The sequence below is a fragment of the Anas acuta genome, chromosome 14 (genome assembly GCF_963932015.1).
Source record: "Anas acuta chromosome 14, bAnaAcu1.1, whole genome shotgun sequence".
Taxonomy (NCBI): domain Eukaryota; kingdom Metazoa; phylum Chordata; class Aves; order Anseriformes; family Anatidae; genus Anas; species Anas acuta.
In genome coordinates, this window is record NC_088992.1 from 12,292,108 (window position 1) to 12,309,544 (window position 17,437).

General features: G+C 53.4%; 2 protein-coding genes across 2 annotated transcripts in view; both read left to right on the top strand.

Moving 5' to 3' along the window:
- Window positions 1-81: 81 nt before the first annotated feature.
- Window positions 82-13,171, top strand: LOC137864543 (protocadherin alpha-2-like). The gene has a single exon (XM_068698710.1). It carries the CDS (start codon window positions 4,022-4,024, stop codon window positions 7,055-7,057), a length of 3,036 nt encoding a protein of 1,011 aa, XP_068554811.1. The 5' UTR covers window positions 82-4,021; the 3' UTR covers window positions 7,058-13,171.
- Window positions 13,172-13,502: 331 nt separating this feature from the next.
- LOC137864538 (protocadherin alpha-C2-like) overlaps window positions 13,503-17,437 on the top strand; it is a 146,493-nt gene continuing 142,558 nt past the window's right edge. The window contains exon 1 of the mRNA XM_068698704.1: window positions 13,503-16,699. Within this exon, the coding sequence (XP_068554805.1) occupies window positions 14,222-16,699 (2,478 nt within the window). The 5' untranslated portion in view covers window positions 13,503-14,221. The remainder of the gene's footprint in view (window positions 16,700-17,437) is intronic.

Below are 17,437 nucleotides of genomic sequence, written 5' to 3' on the forward strand. Positions count from 1 at the left end.
ATAATTATATAAATATATATATAATAATATATATAATATATTATTATATATACATATATATATATATTTTCTGATAGAATAAAATCAGTGCAGATTGTGCTTAGTGCTTTCACAACATGGGCTCCCGAAATCCTGTTTCTTACTGGTGTGCAGCATTTCTACCTGAGATTGCTGAAGCAGTGGATGATATGGAACGTGGTGGTGGTCCTGTAGGCATTATTCTTTTGCATTCAGTTCATACTTGAAACCTTTGTACGAAAAATGGTTTTAATGTTTGTTATTTAGTTGGTGGGGTGGTAATACCCTAATGATGTTTTTTGAAGCTTTCTATCTGTGCTGGTGTGAATCTAAGAGCTCCTCAGTTCCTGGTTTGGAAATACTCTCCTGGAGATCTGATTTCCCAGGGTGCAGGACAGAATATGCCAGAAGATGACACGGAGACGAGGCCTGGCACTCTGTGCTCCTCAGCTAGGAGCCTCTCTAAATTCCCAGAAATTCATCTGTGATCTCTTTCTGAGGATGAGAGGCAGTGTGTTATTCATGCTGCCACACAACTGCCTTGGTCTGTGCTTGGAGGCTTTGCCTGATGTTTTCTCCGAGGATCCCCTTCTTGCATATGGATGAAGCTTGAGTAAGCTGAGAGCATGGCAGTGTGGTTTATGTAGGATGGGACCTGGGGGGCCTCAAAGGAAGCAAATGGGGATGTGAAGGCCATGTGTGAAGAACGATGAGCTTCGTGAGGGCCCTGTGCAGTCAAGTTCTGCATGTCCTCACTCCCCGTTGTTCTTGTGGCATTCCTGCTTGTGAAGACATCTGTCATTGGTGCCTTTAATCATGTCTGCCTGAATGTGGAGTATTGTTGCTCAGGCAGGACCTTTTCCCACGACTGACAATCCTTCCCAAATTGTCGGAAGTTCCCCAAGATATTCCCTCTGCTCGTATTGTTGGAAGGGACAGGAAGAAGTGCTGTTTGTATTCTCAGTGTTGTCCAGACCTTGTGGTCCAATGAAGTGGGATGGGATCCTTTGGTTTTCTTCTCTCCTGTAATGAAAATGTCCGAATCCCCACTCTGCTATTTTATTTCTGTCATATTGGAAATCTGTTGGTAATAACGGATTAGATATAGTCTGCTGAGTCTCAAGTGCCAGAGAAGACACTTGGACAGTTGGCTGTGAGTGTGGGTGCTGGCTTCTGCACTGTTGAGAGTGGAGGTTGTCGTTCAGAGCATGTCATTGGCTTTCAGGTCTGCCTCTTGCTTCCCATGTGATAGGATCTTAAGGTACCTCGTGTTAAAGGTGGCACATGGCCGTCCGTGGTTTCCTTGCTGAGAGCGGGAAGAACACTGCAGTTAGATGAGGCTGGTGAGGTCCTCATCCTGTGAAGGTCTGTCTGTCTCCAAGGAAGGCAATTTGGGTCAATTCCTGTCCTGGTGTTCAAGGGCCTTCCCAGGCTCTACTTAGAGTTTTATTTTTGTCTGTCCACTTGGTTTTCCTTCATCTCATTGTTCTGTACCATAGGCCTGGATTTCAGTGGTCTGTCAGATGGCCTTTGATTCCTGTGTTCCTGAGCATGAGGAGTGGCTGCTCCAGCAGAAGCTGTGTAAATGTCCATCAGGCCTGCTTTCACCATTTCCATTTGAGATTACTGAGCCAGTGTTAATCGTTGTGAGTGTCATTTGTGCAGGGTGGAAGATCCTGGCAGTGGTGGGAGAAGGCGATTGTGATGCTCAGAGTTGGATTTGGAGCTTGATTGTATTGTTGGGGTGGAGCATTGTCTAGGTGTTGTGGCAGTGATTTTGGAAGCAGCATGGAGTGTGGGCGGGCATTTGGCAATGGGCAGGATGGTGTTGAGTGAGAAATGAGCCTTGTGCGTGTGAAATGGTGATGCTGGGTGGAAGCTGGAGTGTGGCCTTTGCCAAGAAGTGGGGAGAGGGGAAGAAGTGCCCTCTGTGTTTATGATGTTGGCGAAGGTTTTGTTTTGATGAGTTGGAATGAGATCCTTTGGTTTTCTTCTCTCCTGCATGAAAGCTTCCTTGTTTATTTCTGTTCAGCCTAGCTTCCCTAGAAATACACTGATAACTTTAAATGAGAATTTCTCTTTTAAACCAGTTCCCCATCCTATAATCTGTTTGTTTTCCTGAGCAAGTAATCACTGATGCTGCAGGTCACTCATTCACCTGCAAAGAATATGTTTTTGAGAGACAAAAGTATGTATTTTCTGCTTTTCAGTTGTGTTCTCATTTGTTTGGATGGACTGAACATTGCCTGGGGAATGCCTGTAGTCTTGGAGCCTTCTGGTGAATACATGGGTACCAATGGGGAGAACAGTTTCTCCCAGTGGCAAGAGTTCTTTCCCCTGGTGTCTATCTGACTTCAGGAATAGAGGCAATTTCTAAGGAGACATGATGGGGTGGGTGTAATCTTTGTGCACTCGACTTGCCCCCTGAGTCTGTGCACTTGCATAGTTGGCCTTGGTCGAGATGGTGCATCTCTTGTAATACGGCTCATTCCAAAAATGAGCGTGTGTATTGGAAGCAGTGCATGGTGTCCAGTGACTTCCAAGGTGTCACATAGCTGAAGGAAATTTTTCCATCCAGCCTCCCCAGAAATCTGTGATAACTTTTAAAGAAATTGTGCTTTATAGGCCATTCTCTTCTCATGGAAATGCTTCTTTTTCTAAACAAGTAAGCACTGATCTTACAGGTAAGTGGCTCGTACTCCGAGAAGATGTATTCAAAAGGGCAATGCACGAGTTCCTGCTATTTAACTGCAATATGTTTATGTTGGATGGACGGAAAGTAGCCTGGATAATGTCTTTAGGTGTGGAGCAGCAGAGTCCTGTTGCTTGATCTCATTCCTTTCCTATTGCTTTCCAGCTCAGTGTGAGCAGGTGTCAGGAAAGACATGTAGAGGAGGAATACTTCTGCTTTTCTCTGGGGGCATGTGTTGCTGGTTGAGGTGTTTTGTTTCAGTGAAAAAGCAGTGGTGTTACCTTCGTGGAGTTGCTGGGTTTTGTGATGGTTGGCTCTTGTTATGGAGGAGATGTTTCTGGTGGGAGTAATTGCTCTGTGTCCTGAGGTTCTTGCTGCTGGAATGTTCTGGCAGTGGATGTGTACCTGAAAAGCTAAGCAAGAGCTCACCGTTTGGCTTGTGGTTGGCAAGTGAGCTGCACCAAAGAGCCTTCCTTGGAGTGTGTGGTTGCGTGGCAGATCTGCATTTGCCTCATGCTTTACCCCTTCTTGGAGAATTTTCATGCTGGGTTATGGTGGATCTGAGCTATTAAATGAAAGACTTACCTGAACTGTGTCCTTGGAACCTGCTTGCAGTGGGCATCCTGCTCTGCAGTAGCCTATTGAGAGGAGTAGAGCGAGTTCTCTGGAGGAGTAATTCCCGAGGGGATGTCATCCTCGTGAGTGCTGAGGGACACTATACGGAGCTGAATGGAAGGCTGTGAGGAAGGCGAAGAGAGCTTGCCTGAGGTCATGTCTGTGCTTGATGGTGAGGGTGGTGTAGGCATTTGGACAGCGTTTTGACAGAGTGGGAAAAAGAAAAAAAAAAAGTGAAGGAAGAAGAAAATAGGACAAGGAGGCAAAGGTGCCTCCAAAGGGAAAGGTTAAGAAGGTTAATGCAGGGAAGAGAAACATGAATATTAAAGAGGAGAGGAAGAAAAACAGATGGATAGAAGGAGTGAAGGAAAGAAGAAAACCAGGAAGAAGTTGTAAGAATAAAAGAAGGAACTGAAAGACTGAAAGGAAGTAAAAGAAAAAACGAAGTAACATAGGACTAAAAAAAAAAAAAAAGGAAGCAGAAATCGAATAAAAAAAATACAAATAACGAAGGAACAGAGAGAAAGAATGAAGATATATGAAGAAGGAAATAAGGTTCAGAAAGAAGGAAAGAAGTGAAAGAAGGAAGAAAGGGAAAGAAGTAATAGCGAGAATGAAGGAACAAAGTGAAAGAAGGAAAAAAGTGCGAGAAGGAAAGAAGTGGAAGAAGAAAAAGGGAGAAAGAAGGAAAGAAGTATGCATGCAGAAGAAAGCATTCAAGCAAGAAGCAAGCAGGAAAGCAAGCAAGAGAGAGAATGGAGGAGAAGCAAAGGAGGAGAGAGACGGGAAAGCAAGCTAGCAAGGCTGGAAGCCAGTCAGTGTGCGAGGAGCTGTCTCGGGCTGTGCTGGGGTGGGTGTCGGCGCCGTGTCCGTGGTGTGTCCCGCGAGTGGCGGGGGTGTCCTGTCCCGCGCGGCGGTGTCGGTGTCGCTGTCGTGCTGTCGGCGGCGGGCGCGAGTGAGGCGTCGGAGCACACGGTGTCGCTGCAGGCTCAGGAACGGCGCGGGAGCGGCGGGAGGGCGGCTCCGCCCCGGGGCGGCGGGAAGGGCGGCTGTGCGCGCGGGGGGAGCGGCGCGGGGCGGGCAGGAGAGCGGCGGCGGCGGCGTTGGGAGCCGTGCGGGGCGCGGGCGGCGGCGGCGGCCATGGTGGTGTGCGTGCGGGCCGTGGTGCGGGTGCTGGTGCTGCAGGCGGCCTGGGCGCTGGGCGGCGGGCAGGTGCGCTACTCGGTGCCGGAGGAAGCCAAGGGCGGCACGGTGGTGGGGCGGCTGGCGCAGGACCTGGGCCTGGAGGCGGGCGAGGCGGAGGCGCGGCGGCTGCGGCTGGTGGCGCAGGGCCGGCGGGCGAGCGTGGAGGTGAGCGGGGCGAGCGGGGCGCTGGTGGTGAGCTCGCGGCTGGACCGGGAGGAGCTGTGCGGGAAGAGCGCGCCCTGCGCCCTGCGCCTGGAGGTGCTGCTGGAGCGGCCGCTGCGCGTCTTCCACGTGGAGGTGGAGGTCACCGACATCAACGACAATGCGCCGCTCTTCCCCGCCGCTCTGGTAAACCTTAGTTTATCGGAAAACTCGCTTCCCGATTCCCGTTTCCCGCTGGAGGGCGCGTCGGATGCAGATATCGGAGCCAACGCGCAGCTCTCCTACACCCTCAGCCCCAGCGAGCACTTCGGAATAGAGGAAGAAAATAGTGACTTGCGCAGCAAATCCCTTTTTCTTGTATTGAGGAAAGGTCTGGACCGCGAATCATTGGCCGAGCACCGTCTGGTGCTGACGGCGATTGATGGGGGCAGGCCGGCATTGACGGGCACGGCGGAGCTGGTGGTGTCGGTGCTGGATGTGAACGACAACGCGCCAAAGTTCAACCAGTCAGTGTACAATGCGCGTTTGTCTGAAGACGCCTCAGAAGGGACACTTGTGGCGCGAGTGTGTGCCACCGACCCGGACGAAGGAATTAATCAGGAAATGATGTACAAGATCGCTAACTCTAATCCTTCATCTGCCTCTGGGATTTTTAGCATCGATGCAAAGAGCGGAGAAATCCGACTGACGGGTTCGATGGATTTTGAGAAAGTGTCTTTATATGAGCTACACGTGAAGGCGCAAGACAAAGGGACGCCCCCGCTGTCGGGTCACTGCAAGGTGGTGGTGGAGGTGCTGGACGTGAACGACAACGCGCCCGAGGTGTGGGTGACGTCGCTGTCGGTGCCGGTGCCCGAGGACGCGTCGGTGGGGACGGTGGTGGCGCTGCTGAGCGTGTCGGACCGGGACTCGGGGGCGAACGGGCGGGTGCGCTGCGCGGTGTGGCCGCCGGCGCCGTTCGGGCTGGTGGCGACGTTCGCGGGCTCGTACTCGCTGGTGCTGCGGGAGGCGCTGGACCGGGAGCGGGTGTCGGAGTACGAGGTGGAGGTGCGGGCGGAGGACGGCGGGGCGCCGCCGCTGCGCGCCAGCCGCGGGCTGCGGGTGCCGGTGTCGGACGTGAACGACAACGCGCCGGCGTTCGCGCAGGCCGTGTACACGGTGCTGGCGCGGGAGAACAACGCGGCGGGCGCGGAGCTGGCGCGGCTGTGGGCGCGGGATCCGGACGAGGCGGGCAACGGGCGCGTGAGCTACTCGGTGGCGGAGGGCGGCGCGGGCGCGGGCGCGGGGTCGGGGTCGGGGTCGGGGTGGCGTCCGGCGTCGAGCTACGTGTCGGTGGACGCGGAGAGCGGGCGTCTGTGGGCGCTGCGGCCCCTGGACTACGAGGAGCTGCAGGTGCTGCAGTTCGAGGTGCGTGCGGTGGACGCGGGCGAGCCGCCGCTGTGCGGCAACGCCACGGTGCAGCTGTTCGTGGTGGACGAGAACGACAACGCGCCGGCGCTGCTGCCGCCTGCCGGCGGCGGGCCGGGGCCCTGGGCTGCGGGCGAGGCGTCGGCGTCGGCGCCGGGGTCGCTGTGGGCGTGGGCGGCGTGGGGGGCGCCGGCGGGGCAGGTGGTGGCGAAGATCCGCGCGGTGGACGCGGACTCGGGCTACAACGCGTGGCTGCGCTACGAGCTGTGGGAGCCGCGGGGCAAGGGCCCGTTCCGCGTGGGGCTGTACAGCGGCGAGGTGAGCACGGCGCGGGCGCTGGAGGAGGCGGACGGCCCGCGGCAGAGGCTGCTGATCGTGGTGCGGGACCACGGGGAGCCGTCGCGCTCGGCCACGGCCACGCTGAGCGTGTCGCTGGTGGAGGGCGCCGAGGCGGCGCTGTCGGCGGCGGCGGCGGCGGCGGGGGCGTCGTCGTCGGGGGCGGGTGTGCGGCCGGCGGCGGGCGCGGAGGGCGGCGCGGCGGCGGCGGCGGCGGCGACGAACGTGTGGCTGGTGGTGGCCATCTGCGCGGTGTCGAGCCTGTTCCTGCTGGCGGTGGTGCTGTACGGGGCGTCGCGCTGGGCGCCGCGGGCGGCCGTGCTGGCGGGGCCCGGGCCGGCGACGCTGGTGTGCGCCAGCGAGGTGGGCAGCTGGTCGTACTCGCAGCGCCAGAGCCGGAGCCTGTGCGTGGCGGACGGCGCGGGCAAGAGCGACCTGATGGTTTTCAGCCCCAACTGCCCGCCGCCGCCCGGCCCCGCGGCAGAAAACGCTTCTGCCGAGAAGGGACCTTCGCTCTCCCCATACTCCTCAGGCACGGTAGGTTGCCCCTTCTTTTTCATTTTATTTCTACTTCTTCTGTTATGTTTTCCGATGATATTTCGCGGTACGTATGTCATTGAAACGATGTGGATGTGGAAGTAATTTTACAAGGAGTTTGATCACAACATGGTCTCTGCAAATCCTGTTAGTTATTCGTTTGTAGCATTTCTTTTCAAGAGTTTTGTAGGGCTGCAGTCCAGGAAGAGTTGGTCTGGTGGTGACTTTGCAGTAGGCACTATTGAAAGCCCTTTAAGTAGCTGACTGCTGGGCCTACTGTTGTTACGTTGTTTTCTTCAGGGCCATTCAGGAAACACTTTGTGTAGCTGGAAGAGTAGAACAGTCTTGGCCTTATGTTTTCGGATAAGTGATGCTGTGAAGTCCTCTACCCATGCAGGATGCTGTAAAGCTATTGCACCGTCTAACACTGATGCCATGATGTTTGTGTCTCACTCCTTCACCAACAGGGTTGTCATCTCTCAGAATGAAGTCAATACCCATTGATGTTAGCTGTCATTACATCTCTGTTTGAAAGAGGCACACTGGCCTATTTTGATGTTCTTTCAGTGAATCTGCAAGTAAATCTGCAAGATGGTCCTTGTTTATATGGGGCCATTGGCAGGGTTTTGCAGGTTTCAGATCTGTCATTGCTGGGAAGGGTGTGTGAAAGTTGGAGTGAGCGTTGTGTTGGAGAGGGAAAGTGTGTCACCTGGCAGAGGTAAATGTGGCAATGGCACTGAATGGGACCTGATCTTATTCTGAAGCTCTTTAATCTTGCCCTCTTCCTCCCCCTCATCTTCTCTCCCTTCATTGTCTGTGTCCTTGCTCTTTAAGCTTGCCCTCTTCTCCTCCCTTTCCTTCCCCACCCCATCTCCTGGCCGCCCCCTTGGAATTGGTTGTGGCAGCCGGACACAGCCCCTGGGTCCACGGCGGATAGGTGTTCATCAGATGCTCGAGCTGTTAGTGCGAACAGCAGTAGGACATGAGTCTGGGGCCCAGCGCGGGTCCTGCCAAGGGCTGTTGTGCCCGGAGTCCTGCTCCTGGTGTTGGGACAGGGCTCTTCTGGAAAACTCTAGTGTTGTTAGAACACCTGAACACTTGCTGACGAATGTTTTCATTAGGTTTTTGGTCAAGATATTGTCGAGGGGTCAGGTGTGACGTCTTCATTTCATGCGTGATGCTGGAAAGTCATTGTACTGTCAGATGCTGATGATAATATGATATTGGTGCCTTGCACCTTCACACACACTTTTAGAAATGGGATGTGGGGCAGGTGAACACTGTTGGTGCCTGTTTAACTTATTCTACTTGTGGCCATGTATGCCTGGTGCTATTTTGGGGTATTGTCTGTAATCAGGTGGTGAAGTTAATTTTCCTCTTGTGTAGATTTAGCACCTGGACACTTTTCTCCTGGTGTTTTTGTGAAAGATGCTTTCTGTGTCAGGGTTCAGCTTTGAAGTCTTCTCTCCATTTGTGATGTTGCTTAGTTGTAGTGGTTGATGCTATTGACACCATGCTGTTGGTGTCTTACTACTTCTCACAAAGGGTTGTTAATAGAAGAAGTGTAAAAGATGAAGTGTATTCTATGCCCCTTGAAAATGTACAATATTTATTTCACCAGTAGATTGTTTTGGAAAGCCATGATGCAGTATGAAGCACGTTATACTTCCCCTTTTATGAGTATGCCTTTTGGGTGCTTTGGAATACGGAGGTAGAAGAGCACACCAGGAGATCGGGGCAAGAAACAGAGAACTGTTTTTCTGCATCATCCAAGGTATTTTGTTCAAGGACAATTTCAGAAGATCTGACTCCAGGCTGTCCCCTCAGAAGCGGTTGTGCCAGTCGGGTGCAGCCCCTGGGCCCATTGCTGCTCGGTGCTCATCAGGTGCTTGAGCTGCGAGTGCCGGCAGTGCTGTGGCCAGGGTCTGTGCCCCAGTGTGGGGCCTGGCAAGTGCCGATGTGCTTGGATTCCTGCTCCTGCTGCCAGGACAGGGCCTTTCTGTGGACCTCTCATGCTATACAGGGTCTGCTGTGAAATCTTTTCTCCATGCATGGTGGTGGAAAGTCATTCTCATGTCTGATACCTATGGTACTTCAATATTGGTGTCTTATTCCTCTTACAAACTGTTACAAATGTGACAGGGGGCTGGTGAGCACCATTTGTGTCTGTTCAACTTGTTCTAGTTGTGTCCATGTATGCCTGTTCCTATTATTGTGCTACTGTCTGTAATCAGCTGGTGGCGGCATTTGCATCTCTCTATTTGTGTCTCCAAGATCTCCTCATCTCTTGCTTTGGGACATCATATTGAAACCAGTTGTTCAGTTTTTCTCAGAGAGAATGAAATCAATGCCAATTTTCATTAGAGCTGTCATGTCATGGTCTCTGCAAGTCCTGTTGGTTACTGGTTTGAAGCAGCTCTGCTTGATTCTGTTGAAGGACTGCAGGCCAGGAAGAGACGGTCTGGTGGTGACTTTCCAGCAGGCACTATTGAAAGCCTTTTAATTAGCTGAATGACAAGCCTGCTATTATCATTGTGCAGTGTTTTGGTTTTGTTCTTGTTGAGAACTTTGTTTTTGTGTGTTTTGATTGTCCTGTCAAGAAGAAATGATGAAGGTGACATTTGGGTCTTTGGGCTTTTCTGACTGTGGATTTGTATTCCTTATTAGGAAAGTGACATTTCACACAGAGCCCTGCTTAGAAGTTATTACAGAGTCTGCCAGACATGATGGATTTGGTACCATTGGAATATATATTTTTTTTGTAGCTGTGATTGATGAAAAGGGTCTGTGAATGCTGGAGTGATCCATGGGGTGGGAAGGGAAATGATGTAATCAGGTGGAGATGAATGTGGCAATGGCAGCGAATGGGACCTGGCCATTCCCTGATGTGAGTGATGAAGTTGAAAAGGATCTGCATTGCTTGCCATAACAGAAGAAGAAGCGATGCCTTTTCATGTTAAGAATGTATGTCCCAGAATGGTGGATCATGGGTGTCTAAAGCAAAGCCTGAGGGAGAATGGTCCCAGAGTGTTGCTGTGGAAGACCCTTTCCCAGACTCCAAGACACAAGATTTGAAGGTCTTCCTTAAACTGAGACAATAAGTGGTGTCGAAATGGTCTGGATGTCATTTGAGGCATATTGCCTTCCATCAGTTGTGAATCCCTCTTTCTCCTCTGGGACATGTTGAACGAGAAGGAAAAAGTTCAGACATTGCAGAGAAGTGGGCCAGGAAGTAGAGTGGGTGATTTCCCTTGAGGGGAATCCCTTGAGGTGTGTTGTCCTTGTGTGGAGGGCTGGAATTGTGTTAGATGAAATTGCAGAGGGCCTTGTCTTGTGCAGGTCAGAGTATGTCAGAGGAAGGCATTTTGACTCCCTCGCTATCCTGCTGTTGCATGGATTCTGTGTAGAGTTTTAATTTCTTGTGATCACCATTTCGCTGCTCTCTGCATGCCCTTCTTGTGCCCCCCATCTTTTTCTATGCTCTTTGAAGATACATCGACTTTTTCACTCTCTTTACCACCAGAAAGTAGTTTGTAAAGGGGAAGATGCATCTGAAACCATGTTATACTTTTTCCCTCTATGAGTATGCCACTAGTGTGCTTTGCAATAGAGAGGTAGAAGAGCACAGCCAGAAGTCAGGAGAAGAAAGAAACTGGTTTGATGCACGAGCCAAGGTGTTTTATTGGAGGATGGCTTCAGAGGATCTGACTGTGCCAGTTGTATGCATTCTCTGGTGACTGGCCTGTCTTGTGTCCTTGGAGTGCTGGTAAATGTAGTGTGATTGTTTCCTTGTGCCCAGCTCATGGTCATTGCAGCTGGGTGCAGTTGGTGGGTTGTCCAATGCTCATGATACAGCGATGTTGGAGTCTTGCTCCTTCACACACAGGCCTTGTAAAGAAACATGAGATAGGCGAACACCATTGGTGTTTGTTCGACTCGTTCTTCTTGTATGCTACTGCTGTTGGTTTTACGGACTTACAGTCCCCTTATGTGTAATCCCCTTATTATTAGTATTTTTTCTTGTTTAATTTTCACGTCTCTGTTGGCATGCATCTAGGAGGTCCTCAGCTCCTGGTTTGGAACATCTTACTGAGGCTAGTTGTTCAGTATCTGAGGTTTTCTCTAACAGAATAAAACCAATACCGATTTTGCTTCGATCTGTCATGACATGAGGTCAACAACTGCTGTTTTATTTACACCTGAGATTGCATAAGGAGTGCAAGACATGAAGGGTGGTGATGGTGATCCTGCAGGCACTATTCTTTGTCATACAGTGTGCCCTTGAAACCTTTCAAATGAAAATGTCTTTGGTTGGTTGTGTTTTTTTTGGTTTTTTTTTTTTTTTTTTTTTTGGGGTGGGGACCTTGTGAAATCTTCTTGGTATGTGGGGTTCCAGAAAGATGCCTGAAACTGTAGAGCTGCTGGTGTTGTGATGTTGACACATTGCTCAGAAATGCATTCCACAGAGGCACGTGAAACAATTGTGCTCTCGTCTTTGCCTAATTATGTCCTTTTGTTCATGAGCAGAGAAATGGTTTGACATACGGTGTCCTGATTTCCTGTGCTTTCAACATTGACAGTCGCAACCACCTCCTTCAAAAGCCCCATAACTTTTCATTGAAAGATGTAATACATACATGCAAAGAGTTGATGTTATCCATAAGAGTGCTTTGCTTGTCAACATCTGGGTTGTCCTTTCACAAAATGAAATGAGCACCCTTTGCCTTTGGGGCTGTCACACCATCACCTTTAGGAATACAGTTCCTTATCCCCCTGTAATGTTTGCATATGAGATTGCTGATGCACAGAAACTTGGAAGGGTCATCTGCAGAGGGTGTGATACAGACAGTGTCTATGTGATTCTGTTTGTATGTTTCTTTGTGGTGCTTTCATTGATGGGAAGGTTCTGCAAAAGCTGGAGTCAGCCTTGGGTTGTGGTGAGCAAGTCTGATATCTTGTGGAGGTGAACATGTCAGTGGTGCTGAGTAGGACCGGGCCATTTTGGATGTTCTCACAGTGATCTTGAGCAGGGCAATCTTGCCTTGTGTTTGCTTGCAACTTGTTGGAAGGTGGTGTTTTCCTGGGATGACCTCCCTTTTTGCAATGGAACTGAATGACGAGGACCTTAAAGTACCTTGTGCTGAAGGTGACACATGGACGTCCGTGGTTCCCTTACTGAGAGAAGGACGAACACTGCAGTTAGGTGAGGCTGATCAGGGCCTCATCCTGTGAAGGTCTCTCTGTCTCCATGGAAGGCAAGTTGTGTCAATCCCTGGCCCAGTGTTCCATGGCCTACCCAGGTTCTGTGTAGAGTTTAGTTTTTGTTTGCCCACTTCGTTTCCTTCATCTCACTGTTCTGTACCATAGACCTGGATTTGCAGCAGTCTGTCAGATGGCCTTTGACTCCTGTGTCCTTGAGCATGAGGAGTGGCTGCTCCAGCAGAAGCTGTTGTAAATGCAGTCTATCAGGTCAGCTTTCTCCATTTCCATCAGAGATTGCTGAGCCAGTGCAAAACATTAAGAGTGCCGTTTGTGCAGGGGGGAAGATCCTGGCAGTGGTGGGAGAAGGTGAGGCTCTGCAGAGCCTTGCTAAGTTGTTCATATGCAAAATATGTTTTTGAGAGACAGATGTATGTATTTTTAGTTGTTAAAAAAAATATAATCAAATGAGTGAAAGACTTACCTGAGCTGTATGGAGGTCTTGGTGCCTGTTTGCAGAGGGCATCCAGGTCCTTTGGTGTGCAGTGGCTCATCAGAGAAATTCCTTGGGGAGACATGGCCATCATGAGTGCTAAGGATGCTGTACAGAGCAGAATGGAAGGCGGAGAGGAAGAGGAAGAAGAGGTCTTGCGTTAGAGCAAGTCTTATCTTGATTGGAAGAGTGGTGTAAGAATTTGGAAATCATTTTGAGAATGGAAGAAAAAAAAAAAGAAAAGTAAAGAGGAGAGGAGAGGAAGAGAAGCAGATGGATTGAAGGAGTGAAGGAAAGAAAGAAAGCATGAAGATACTGTAGGATGACTGAAAGAAGTAAGAGAAAAGGAAAGAAGTAACTGAAAGGATGAAACAAGTAAAAAGGAAGGACGTCACTGAAAGAACGAAGGAACTGGAAGAGAGGTAGAGAACGAGTGAAGAAAGAACATGAGAGAAAGCATGACAGAATGAAGGAAGACATGGAGAAGATTGTAGGCAAGCAAGAAGCAACCAAGACTGAGAATGGAATAGAAACAAAAGAGGAAAGAGAAATAGAAGGAAGGAAAGGAAGCAAGAAAGAAATGAAAGGAAGGAAATTTAGGAAAATACGTAAAGGAAGGAAGCAAAGAAGCAAAGACGGAAGGAGGAAATAAGTGAAAGATGGATAGTAGTGAAAGTTGGAAAGAAGACATTGAGAAGAAATTAGGCAAGCAAAAAAAGCAAGTGAGAGAGAGAATGGAGGAGAAGCAAAGGAGGAGAGAGACGAGAAAGAAAGGAAGGAAGCAAGCAAGCAAGAAAACACTGAAAAGACGACTGAAAGGAAGTAAAAGAAAAAAGGAAGTAACAGGAATAAAAAAGAAAGAAGAAATGGAATGAAAAAATAAAATAAAGGAATACGGAAGGAACAGAGGGAAAGAATGAAGATATATGAAGAAGAAAATAAGGTTCAGAAAGAAGGAAAGAAGTGAAAGAAGGAACAAAGGGAAAGAAGTAATAGCGAGAATGAAGGAACAAAGTGAAAGAAGGAAAAAAGTGAGAGAGGAAGTGGAAGAAGAAAAAGGGAGAAAGAAGGAAGGAAGTATGCATGCAGAAGAAAACATTCAAGCAAGAAGCTAGCAGGAAAGCAAGCAAGAGAGAGAATGGAGGAGAAGCAAAGGAGGAGAGAGACGGTAAAGCAAGCAAGCGAGGGCTGGGAGGAGCCAGTCGGTGTGCGGGGAGCGGCGTGTGGAGGGCGGCGCAGGGGGGCTGTTACCCCCTGGTTGTCGCTGCTGTCTCGGGCTGTGCTGGGGTGGGTGTCGGCGCCGTGTCCGTGGTGTGTCCCGCGAGTGGCGGGGGTGTCCTGTCCCGCGCGGCGGTGTCGGTGTCGCTGTCGTGCTGTCGGCGGCGGGCGCGAGTGAGGCGTCGGAGCACACGGTGTCGCTGCAGGCTCAGGAACGGCGCGGGAGCGGCGGGAGGGCGGCTCCGCCCCGGGGCGGCGGGAAGGGCGGCTGTGCGCGCGGGGGGAGCGGCGCGGGGCGGGCAGGAGAGCGGCGGCGGCGGCGTTGGGAGCCGTGCGGGGCGCGGGCGGCGGCGGCGGCCATGGTGGTGTGCGTGCGGGCCGTGGTGCGGGTGCTGGTGCTGCAGGCGGCCTGGGCGCTGGGCGGCGGGCAGGTGCGCTACTCGGTGCCGGAGGAAGCCAAGGGCGGCACGGTGGTGGGGCGGCTGGCGCAGGACCTGGGCCTGGAGGCGGGCGAGGCGGAGGCGCGGCGGCTGCGGCTGGTGGCGCAGGGCCGGCGGGCGAGCGTGGAGGTGAGCGGGGCGAGCGGGGCGCTGGTGGTGAGCTCGCGGCTGGACCGGGAGGAGCTGTGCGGGAAGAGCGCGCCCTGCGCCCTGCGCCTGGAGGTGCTGCTGGAGCGGCCGCTGCGCGTCTTCCACGTGGAGGTGGAAGTCACCGACATCAACGACAATGCGCCGCTCTTCCCCGCCGCCACCAAAAACCTCAGCATCCCGGAATTAAATACGATGCCGGGATCCCGTTTCCCGCTGGAGGGCGCGTCGGATGCGGATATCGGAGCCAACGCGCAGCTCTCCTATACCCTCAGTCCCAGCGAGCACTTCGCTCTGGAATTGCAAAAAACAGAGGATGATTCCGAGTCGTTATTCTTGGTGTTGAGGAGGCCGCTGGACCGCGAGTCGTTGGCCGAGCACCGTCTGGTGCTGACGGCGACTGATGGGGGCAGGCCGTCTCTGACGGGCACGGTGGAGCTGGTGGTGTCGGTGCTGGATGCGAACGACAACGCGCCCCAGTTCAACCAGTCAGTGTATAAAGTGCGTCTTCCGGAAAATAGTGAACGGGGTAGCTTTGTGCTCAGAGTAAATGCCACGGATTTAGATGAGGGCTCCAATAGGAACATCTCGTATTCTCTTCAGAGCTTGTTTCCTCAGGACGGACGAGACATGTTTGAAATTCACAAAACGAACGGAGATATTCATCTGAGAGGTTCTTTAGACTTTGAGGACGTTGGACTGTATCGCCTACAAGTGGATGCAAAGGACATGGGAAACCCACCGCTGTCGGGTCACTGCAAGGTGGTGGTGGAGGTGCTGGACGTGAACGACAACGCGCCCGAGGTGTGGGTGACGTCGCTGTCGGTGCCGGTGCCCGAGGACGCGTCGGTGGGGACGGTGGTGGCGCTGCTGAGCGTGTCGGACCGGGACTCGGGGGCGAACGGGCGGGTGCGCTGCGCGGTGTGGCCGCCGGCGCCGTTCGGGCTGGTGGCGACGTTCGCGGGCTCGTACTCGCTGGTGCTGCGGGAGGCGCTGGACCGGGAGCGGGTGTCGGAGTACGAGGTGGAGGTGCGGGCGGAGGACGGCGGGGCGCCGCCGCTGCGCGCCAGCCGCGGGCTGCGGGTGCCGGTGTCGGACGTGAACGACAACGCGCCGGCGTTCGCGCAGGCCGTGTACACGGTGCTGGCGCGGGAGAACAACGCGGCGGGCGCGGAGCTGGCGCGGCTGTGGGCGCGGGACCCGGACGAGGCGGGCAACGGGCGCGTGAGCTACTCGGTGGCGGAGGGCGGCGCGGGCGTGGGGTCGGGGTCGGGGTGGCGTCCGGCGTCGAGCTACGTGTCGGTGGACGCGGAGAGCGGGCGTCTGTGGGCGCTGCGGCCCCTGGACTACGAGGAGCTGCAGGTGCTGCAGTTCGAGGTGCGTGCGGTGGACGCGGGCGAGCCGCCGCTGTGCGGCAACGCCACGGTGCAGCTGTTCGTGGTGGACGAGAACGACAACGCGCCGGCGCTGCTGCCGCCTGCCGGCGGCGGGCCGGGGCCCTGGGCTGCGGGCGAGGCGTCGGCGTCGGCGCCGGGGTCGCTGTGGGCGTGGGCGGCGTGGGGGGCGCTGGCGGGGCAGGTGGTGGCGAAGATCCGCGCGGTGGACGCGGACTCGGGCTACAACGCGTGGCTGCGCTACGAGCTGTGGGAGCCGCGGGGCAAGGGCCCGTTCCGCGTGGGGCTGTACAGCGGCGAGGTGAGCACGGCGCGGGCGCTGGAGGAGGCGGACGGCCCGCGGCAGAGGCTGCTGATCGTGGTGCGGGACCACGGGGAGCCGTCGCGCTCGGCCACGGCCACGCTGAGTGTGTCGCTGGTGGAGGGCGCCGAGGCGGCGCTGTCGGCGGCGGCGGCGGCGGCGGGGGCGTCGTCGTCGGGGGCGGGTGTGCGGCCGGCGGCGGGCGCGGAGGGCGGCGCGGCGGCGGCGGCGGCGGCGACGAACGTGTGGCTGGTGGTGGCCATCTGCGCGGTGTCGAGCCTGTTCCTGCTGGCGGTGGTGCTGTACGGGGCGTCGCGCTGGGCGCCGCGGGCGGCCGTGCTGGCGGGGCCCGGGCCGGCGACGCTGGTGTGCGCCAGCGAGGTGGGCAGCTGGTCGTACTCGCAGCGCCAGAGCCGGAGCCTGTGCGTGGCGGACGGCGCGGGCAAGAGCGACCTGATGGTTTTCAGCCCCAACTGCCCGCCGCCGCCCGGCCCCGCGGCAGAAAACGCTTCTGCTGAGAAGGGACCTTCGCTCTCCCCATACTCTTCGGGCACGGTAGGTTGCCCCTTGCTTTTTTATTTTTTTTCTATAACAGTTCTTCTGTTCTGTTTTCCGATGATATTTCATGGCACGTTGGTCATTGAAACGGTGTGGATGTGGAAGTAATTTTACAAGGATTTTCATCACAACATGGTCTCTGCCAATCCTGTTGGTTACTGGTGAGTAACATTTCTGGATGTTACTGTTTCTGAAGAAGGACTGCAGACCAGGAAGAGTTGGTCTGGTGGTGACTGTGCAGCAGGCACTATTGAAAGCCCTTGAAGTAGCTGACTGCTGGGCCTACTGTTGTTGCATTGTTTTCTTCAGGGCCATTTAGGAAACATCTTGTGTAGCTGGAAAAGCAGAACAGTCTTGGCCTCATGTTTTTGGATAAGTGATGCTGTGAAGTCCTGTATCCATGCAGGATGCTGTAAAGCTCTTGTACTGTCTGACACTGATGCCATGATGTTTGTGTCTCACTCCTTTACCAACAGGGTTGTAATCTCTCAGAATGAAGTCAATACCCATTGACGTTAGCTGTCATTACATCTCTTTTTGAAAGAGGCACACTGGCCTGTTTTGATGTTCTGTAAGTGAATCTGCAAGATGGTCCCTGTGCATATGGGACCATTGGCAGGGTTTTGCAGGTTTCAGATCTGTCATTGCTGGGAAGGGTCTGTGAAAGTTGGAGTGAGCATTGTGTTGGGAAGGGAAAGTGTGTCATCTGGCGGAGGTGAATGTGGCAATGGCACT